This window comes from Oncorhynchus clarkii, unplaced genomic scaffold, assembly GCF_045791955.1.
Source record: "Oncorhynchus clarkii lewisi isolate Uvic-CL-2024 unplaced genomic scaffold, UVic_Ocla_1.0 unplaced_contig_2324_pilon_pilon, whole genome shotgun sequence".
NCBI lineage: Eukaryota > Metazoa > Chordata > Actinopteri > Salmoniformes > Salmonidae > Oncorhynchus > Oncorhynchus clarkii.
Window position 1 is genome coordinate 1 of NW_027258258.1, and position 9,093 is coordinate 9,093.

A 9,093-nucleotide genomic window follows, 5' to 3' on the forward strand; every position below is an offset into this window, starting at 1 on the left:
AAGCTTTAATTTGGTGTTTTGCACTTATGAATGTATGAAAGTGAAATATTTTGAAAAAATATTTTTGAATTTCGGGCTCTGCCATTTCAGCGGATGTTGTCGAGGGGTTCCCCTAGCCTTAAGAAGATGTCTCAGTTGTTCAATCTTGTATGTTCATACAATTATTTGCACATGTTAAGTTTGCTGATAATAAACACAGTTGACAGTGAGAGGACGTTTCCTTTTTTGCTGAGTTTATGTGAACCCTTGGTTTTAATAAATGCTTGACCCTACTTTGGCAGCAATAACCTCAATGTTTTCTGTAGTTGCAGATCAGACCTGCGCAACGGTCAGGAGGAATTTTATACCATTCCTCTTTACAAAACAGTTTCAGTTTAGCAATATTCTTGGGATGTCTGGTGTGAACCGCTCTCTTGAGGCCCTGCCACAGCATCTCAATCGGGTTGAGGTCCCCTACTCTGACTGGGCCACTCCAGTAGGCATATTTCCTTCTGTTGCAGCCATTCTGTTGTTGATTTACTTTGGTGTTTTGGGTCCTTGTCCTGTTGCATCACCCAACTTCTGTTGAGCTTCAATTGGCGAACAGCGTTACATTCTCCTGCAAAATGTCTTGATAAACTTGGCAATTCATTTTTCCATCGATGATAGCTAGCTGTCCAGACCCTGAGGCAGCAAAGCAGCTCCAAACCATGATACCATGCTCCCTTCACCATACTTTACAGTTGGGATGAGGTTTTGATATTGGTGTGCTGTGCTTTTTTTTCTCCACAGTGTTGTGTGTTCCTTTCAAACAATTCAACTTTAGTTTCATCTCTCCACAGAATCTGGAACATCCAGATGCTCTTTTGCAGGACAGCCACTCCTAGGGAGAGTAGCAACAGTGCTGAACTTTCTCCATTTATATACAATTTGTCTAACCGTGGAGTGATGAACATCAAGGCTTTTAGAGATACTTTTGTAACCTTTTCCAGCTATATGCAAGTCAACAATTCTTAATCCTGGTTTTTCTGAGATCTCTTTTGCTTGAGGCATGGTACACATCAGGCAGTGCTTCTTGTAAATAGCAAACTCACATTTTGTGATCGTTTTTTTTAGGGCAGACAGCTCTAACCAACATCTCCAATCTCGTCTCAATGATTGTACTCCAGGTTAGCTAACTCCAATTAGTCATTAGCCTAGGGGTTCAAATACTTTTTTCAACTTACACTGTGAATGTTTAAATGATGTATTCAGTATAGACAAGAAAAATGCACTCATTTGTGTGTTATTAGTTTAAGCAGAATGTGTTAATCTGTTGTTGTGATTTAGATGAAGATTAAATCCAATTTTATGACCAATTTATGCAGACATTCAGATAATTCCAATAGGGTTCATATACTTTGTCTTGCCACTGTATTTGGATAATATGATGTGAAATGCCTTTGCCACTTTGGTAAATGTAAAGTCTAGATGAGGAAGATGATTAAGTTGCAACAATGGAGACCGCACATTTGACATAGAGTAATTGCTAAAAAAGAAAGAAAGGTATACTTGTTATATTTACTTTTTTAAATAATTTGATATGTATTAACATGTGTTTTGATTTCCAACATACTGTAAATCTTAATCAATTCTGTTGATGTTCATATATACAGATTACTGTTAGGGACTTGCTGCTCATGATTGGGCACATAACGAGCTCAGTATTGGAGGAGGTAAATAGCATCCTGATCCCTGCCTTGGTTGACCTTATAAGGCTGAGAGCTTCAGAAAGTACTGCAGAGAATATGCTCCCCATCAGCAAAGACACCAACGAAGATTCAACCCAGGGCTCTGTCAGCTGTACCTCCCTACTCTCCAAAGTCAATGTGATCTGTCTCACTCAGAGTCCTGACAGTAGGTCCTCCCCAATCTCCATTGATGAACCAGTCACTGCTGTCCAGACTTATTGTAGCAGCAGTTATCTGTCCAGTGAGGAACAAGCTCACTCAACCTCCAATCAGGTCTCTACTGAGAACCTCCAGGCTGCTAGGCCATGTTCTGCTACGCCACAATTTGCTACGTCACAGTCTGCCAGGCCACAGTCTGACATACAATGTACTGCCGCTGATGTCTATGAACCCCCATCTGCTGTAGTGGGCTACACACCACATTTAGCTAGCCCAGGTTTGATATGTAATTTTAGTCATGGACATGTCATCCCCTTCAAACAGACCTTGGCCAGTTTCTCCTCCTCCAACACCAGCTTCCCTTCCAGCCAGGGCTCATCTACCAGAAGCTCCATAGTGTCTACCGCTTTGAAACTCTCAGCCGCTGATATGCCTCCCAAGCAGGGGTCAGCCAGGAGCACCTCCTCCTCCTCGGGCTCCATCAAGCTTTTTGACCGAATGAGTGATATTCCTTGTTCCCTGGCTGTGAGCTCTATTTCAACTGTTCCTGGACCTGACTCTAGCAGCAGCCCTGTGCGGGAGAATCAATCCATCAATCAAGAGGTCTCGTCGATCTGCCTCAGCCAAGATAGAAATGGCCAAGGAGGGAGTGTGACACCTCCATCCCCTTTGGATGTTTCCCTCCCCTCCATTATTGAGCGGGCTGGCGGACTTGTATGTTCCGTCATCTCCCAGGCTTTAGCAATTGTGGAGGCGCGGTCAAGTGTGAATGGTGAGGAGGGCTCTCCATCTCCCACCACAGTCTCCCATTCTCCTACAAGGGTGTTTGTCAGCCACTTAAGGAGTAGCCCACTAGGTGAGGACCTTGTAGATTCAACACTTGCGGATGTTATCTCTGTCCTGAAAATGGAGGGAATTCTTTCCTCCTCTCCGACTTTGGAGGAGGAGCTGCTTGATCTCTCCTCCAGTTGTTCTTCGTCATCCAGCGAAACACTGCAATGTGTGTCTGTTGGCCCTCTTGGCAGTGGGTCGGAGACGTCCTTCAAACTTCTTGGGGGTCGTACTCTGAGTATCGCCACCCCAACGGCCCATGTTACCACAGAGGACTTAGAAGTCTACAGTGATGAGATCATTGACGAAATCCTTATTATAATGAGGAGCAAAAAAGATGATGACAGTGGAAGTGACGTCTCTGGTGCATCAACACCATGCAACACACCAGCACCACAGAGCCGGTCCTCTTCTGCACTGAGGGGAGTGCTTCCCCATGACAGGAGGATACTCAGCACAACACTGCTTGGAATCCAGAACACACTAGATAGTGAGAACCTCTCAGGAGAGTGTTCCACCTCACCACAGGACAATGCCAGAGTCCTGGAGATGATAAAGTTGCTGCAGAGGCGCCTTGAGGGGACAACCTCAGAGTCCTCCATCCATATCACAGATGTGGCTTCACCCTTGGGCTTTCCTCTCCCTGTATCTCTCTATGCTGTTCAGTCGTGTGTATTTGCCACTGACAAAGACCTGAAGGCAGAAAGAGTGAAGGGAGTCTTTGAAAGCCTGAGATCCCAGTTTATGAGCTACTCCATCAAGCCTGTGAGTAACATCATTACCAGGGCAACAACAAAGATGGCTGCCTCCAATCAGCTTAGTTCAGAGACACTCCAGGCAGCATCAGCAAAATCATCTGCTGTGGCTCAGAACCTTATTAGTTCGGTTTTATTTAAAGTTGCCAAGGTGTCCTGCTCTGATGACTTAGAGGGTCTGGGTGATCATCTCAGATGCCCCTCAACTTTGACCAGAGTTCTGACACCTTTGACCTCGGAGAAAGCTACACTGACACCTGCTGTTCTGAAGATCAGAAGGGGGATGTCTAAGGAAGTGGCCACCGAACTCCAGAGTTTCTTGATCAAGGAATCCCTTACTGGCACCCAGACACCATCCAATGGACATGTTTGCACTTCTGGTTCTGCCCCAAGGGAAGCTGTGCGGGACATCCTGAGGAAAACCAAAGAGGAGGCTTCCAACAAAAGCCTGAATAATATTTTCTCTGTTAATTTGGATGTGCGGCTCACAGACTCCATTGCAGATGCCTTATATCCAAAGCTGCATGACAGATTGGAGTCCAAGAGAGAGCTGCAGGCTTCTTATTACAGCTCCCAGATCAGCTGTAGCCTCAGCCCCTTCGAAGTTGAGAGCAGCCTTGATCTCCAGGAGTTCACTGACCCACTATCTGAGTCAGTATTGTGTCTCCTGGATAGGACATTTGGAGATAAAGCTCAGAACTTAAAGACAGGCGAGGATGTTTTACAATATGTCACAGACCCAACCTATAATAAGCTTTTGATTGGATCCCACACCAACGACGTCAATGTGGTTGTGCACACGATTGCAGTGGAGGAGTTGCCTGTTGAGGGTTGTATTGCGCAAAGTGAGGCCATTCATGGCCTTCACAAGAAGCAAGAGTTACCTCCCAGCACCAGTGGCAGAGGGAATGAGACCCCGAGCCCTACTAATTGCCTACTGGAGGGTGTAGTGGGCAAACTGGTACGGAAGATGCTATTTCAGGGCCTTGACATCCCTGAGGTACCCATGAACTACAGCCGCTCTGAGAACTTTAAGCTACAGTATGAACTGGTGGCAAAGCTTTGTCCTCTGATGGTAAGGACAATCATGGCTACAACCATAGCCAATCAACAACCTACTATTCAAGAAGCAGTGATGTCTTCCGAGAACATCCATGTGAAAGAGCTGTGTGAGGCAGGTATCAAACCTCTCAAAGAGAACCATGTACCCGATGACTCTGAGACAAACATCATGGTCAGAGGGGCTTTGAGTGAAATTGAATCCTGTATGATTGAGACCTCCGACAAGGACTCTCCCAGTCTACATTCCACACCAGAGGTGGTTGTAGACCTGATCACCAAGCTGCTTCATGGGTATGAGCTTAACTCAGAGGACTTTGCATCCCCTGTGTCATCCCCAACCACCACTCTCTCTGATGTGTTTATGGACATGGTGGTTTCTGTCCTTCGGGACATGTCCGATTCCCCAGACGTTACCTCAGCATTGGAAATGACCAAGGATCTCAAGACGCCGTACTCCCGCCCCTCAAGTGCAAGGATAGTAAGTGCCCTCTGCAGAGAGCTGGAGGAGCGCATGGGCTCTCCTGATGCTCTGAGGCGAGCTTTGAGCCGCGGCAGCGGGGAGATGACAACAGCCATTGCTAGTGCAGTCACCAGGGAAGTCAACCGTCTGGGTTCAATCGTACCCAAAGTCTCTGTCAGGCCGCTCTCCTCAGACATCTGCCTAAGGACAGACCAGGACAAGGTCATGGTTAAGAGCCAATGTGGCTCTGCTGAGGTGAAGGCATCCCAACCGGTGTATATTATTGTTCATGTAGAGGCGGTGATGGATATCATTGTCCGGCTGCGGTCTCTGATTGTTCCTCGGACCCAGGATAAACTGGCCAGCTGGACCCTAGTTGAGGATGTGACCAACAAGCTGTCCAGTGCTCTGTGGGTGAGGGTGACTAACAGGTGGAGGGAAGCAAATGTCTGCCTGAAGGCAACAGACATCTTTCAGTTGGTGCTGTCTGTGCATAGAAAGTTGATGCAACGCTATGGCACAGAGGAAGCCCTACAGAAGATACTGTGCCACAAGGCACCCAAGCTGCACAAGGACATTGTCTGTCTTGTCACGAACGGAATTATGGATGCACCATCTAAACTTCAAATCACCAAAAATCTGGAATCTACACTCAACTTGAAAGAATTGACAGCCTTGTTTAATGAAATGACAACCCGTCAATCTTTGAATAAGAAAGCTGAGCAGAGCAGCATGAAGACTGAGATTGAACAGCCGGAGTGGTCCACTGTGGAACAAGTGACATCCGGTTCCACCAGCTTCATTAGGGAGCTTATATTAGAAGAAGTCCTGATGAAGCTTGTCAAGAAGATATGCCATATGCCAAAAAGGACCAACAAGCGTCAGCGCATCCAGATCAGTGATCTGGTGACTGAGCTGATCCAATTGTTCGATGAGGAGGTGGCCAAATATCTGATTGAGGAAATGGAAAGCCAGCAAAAAAATTTCAATTCTAAGATGACATCGAAGCTGGCAGATGCCATCTACACTGACCTTGGGAAGGTCAAGCGTCTGAAACGCTCCTTGAAAATTGACGATTTATTTGAGGATCAGGAGATGCTTTCCATTGTCTCTGTCATTGTTTCCCACAAGCTACTGGCCATCTTGAAACCCTCAGTTTCCAACCCATATGACCGTGAGACCTCAGACATTGAAGACTCATGCAGTAATGATTTGGAGGATTTGGAATCTGAGGGGGTGCATTATGCCACCAACAGAAAGGTAAGACAAGCTCAGATTTCTCTTGAATGGTCATTGGTTGTGCTTTTTGATATCGGCACCAGTAAGTATAGCTGTATAATTTATAGGAATATGTAAAGGAAGTGAAATTGAAGTTTAATTGTGCATTCTTGAATTCTGATCACAGTCCAACATGAGCATCGTCCTTACAGACACTACAATCCAGCCAGAGATGTACATTGCTGTGGATTCTCCACCTATGAGTGAGTATTCCTGGGGGGGAAATGTTCTTATGGGACAATTATATATAAAGAAGTAATAAATTATTGTTTTTTCAGACAATTGTCCATCTGAAATTCTTACATATTTTCATCTTCTTGCCAGTTAAATTATCCAAGATGAGGAAAGGCATCCGGGACTTCTTCTGGGGAGTCCAGAAGGCCTGGAAACGCTTGGTCACCTGCAAGTCCTCTGGGTCCTCTGATGGGTAGCCTGGATGACGTTCAGCCCATGTCACTTGCTTTTGCCAGGCTACATCTCAGGAGGACACCACAACTGGCCTCAATACAACATTTGTATTTTTGTTGGTCATTTCTGTTTTCATTTTGAATCCCCTAATGCTGCTATATTTGAACCAGGCTGTCAGTGGACTAGTTTACCATTAGTTTATACTCCTTAAGGAAGATCCACTATAGGCTAGTCAACACCACAATTCCATCTGGTTATTTTGATCCCTTATTAGCTCCCACTCCTGTAACTAGGAATGTGAGCTTCTAAATGTCATTCAGACATCTACAGCTTCTCCTGTGATTAGGAAGATAAGCTAAGAAGCCCAACCAATTGACTAGATGTGCTGTACATCTGATGCTCTCTCCCTATTGTAATCATTGATCCACGTCCATTGCAGCCTCTAAATTGATGTAGATATTTAGCCTAAATTAAAAAATGACAAGGAGGCCGACAGCAGCTTCTACTCTTACGATTAGGAAAGTGGTGCTAAACTTTGAAAGCTATGATCCTTTATTGATGTCACAGTGTAGATGCTGGGTTTTTGACGCGTAACAGTGTCACGTGTGTATCAAGAATGGTCCACCAACCAAAGGACACCCAGCCAACTTGACACAACTGTGGGAAGCATTGGAGTCAACATGGACCAGCATCCCAGTGGAATGCTTTTGACACTTTGTAGAGTCCATGCCCTGACAAATTGAGGCTGATCTGAGGGGGGAAAAGGGTGCAACTAAATATTAGGAAGGTGTTCTTGATGTTTTGTGCACTCAGTGCATATACTTCAGGTTGTATATATTTGAAGTTATAGGAGAATGTGAGTCTTATGGCCAGCTGCCATATTCTTGCATGTATTCTGCATCCGGAACCGTGAAGCCTGGCCAGCGAGTTTAGTATGATTTGACATATGATATTTATGCACCACATGTTTATGTGACTACTCTGTTTGCCTAACTTGGGGAGACAAAGAAAGTAATACTTACTTTCAGAAGAGGACTTAGACATATTGAAAAGTAGTGCACTGTATAGAGTGCCATTTGGGATGCAAGTTCAGACTCAGTTTTAATAAAGGGATTAGGTCTGCTAGCCAGTGTTCCATCTCTCTCTCCCTCTCCTGCAGGCATGTTCATGTACAATAAGGTGTTTTCGGGGCATGATGACTCAGCTCATTGGTGACCAAACTCACCTTTTTTAGGTGGGCCAGTAAGTTGTGTGGCAACCCTGCCTGTTAGTAGTTATACACACATAATGCTTTACTTGAAGGCTACCTACATTAGGACTTCATAACACTTTCATCACTCATTTATACAATGGGTGCGTATAATCCGGGAAACGCTGATTGGTTAAAAGCCATTCCAGCCGGTGTCTTTTCCACAAATTACCACCAGCTAAATCTGACGTTAAAATGTTTATGAACTCTGTTCCATCTGACTGTCTCATCAGCCCAGGCAGGGAAGTTATAAACTTGATCTACACTATAAAAAGCATCTAGACATTATCTCGCATTTCTTTTAGACTAACATTTAGTTTTCAACAGCGGAGATTTGTATAAACATCAGTCTCTCCCCGACATCTGCAACATTGTTTCAAATATTCAAATTCGATCTCCAACTGTCCCTTAGCCCTTTCACACATACGATCAGTTCTACAGTGGTCCCTGAAGCGTACGATCACACCCCTTGTCAGTAGAACACTCGTTTAGAACGGCAAGTTCGAATGACGCAACAATCAGCATTTGAGCTGGCCACACTTTTTTCAGAAACTATTTACACAAACACAGTCGTTACAAAGTTATGTCCAGAATGTGAGCAGTTTATTTTTGGATGCAATGTTCAGATATTCACAGAAGTGTAGTTATATATAGCATTACACAATCATCCTAACCGGAAAAATGTAGGCTACATTTATCCTTGCGCTAACTGAGAAAAGATTGAGCAACACAAGCGGTCATTTGTTCTAACTCTCGCTGACAAACTACAATATGAATTTGCTAACATCAATTACTATGTATAATTAATCACATCATGGGAGAGCTCACCGTTGATCAAAATAATTCAATAAAACACTTTCTAGACATCGAAAGTAATCCGACGATTAGTTTCAGAATGCAGCCGGGCATTGTTTCATCACAGAAACCAAGGATAAAGAGAAGACAAGATGAGTTTGGTCTGTTATTAGTATGCATGTTAAAGGGGTGTCTCGTCTACTATTGTTCACATCCCACATTCACTTCCTGAAGTTCTCAAAAAATTAGTGAACCCTAACTCACCTCATTTTGCTATAGCATCTTTGGTCCGACAGACGATCAAGTGAAACCCAGAATTAATTGTGTCAACAAACATGGCTCCCCACATATAGCTGGAATTAGCTTAGCTCATAATCAGTACAACCT

The 9,093-nt window shown here is 44.4% G+C and overlaps 1 protein-coding gene across 1 annotated transcript; it reads left to right on the forward strand.

Moving 5' to 3' along the window:
- The first annotated feature begins 5,614 nt into the window (after positions 1 to 5,614).
- Positions 5,615 to 7,091, forward strand: LOC139396387 (uncharacterized). Its single transcript, XM_071143421.1, has 3 exons — positions 5,615 to 6,236; positions 6,382 to 6,457; positions 6,579 to 7,091. Exons 1-3 carry the CDS (start codon positions 5,664 to 5,666, stop codon positions 6,683 to 6,685), a joined length of 756 nt encoding a protein of 251 aa, XP_070999522.1. The 5' UTR covers positions 5,615 to 5,663; the 3' UTR covers positions 6,686 to 7,091.
- Positions 7,092 to 9,093: the final 2,002 nt, after the last annotated feature.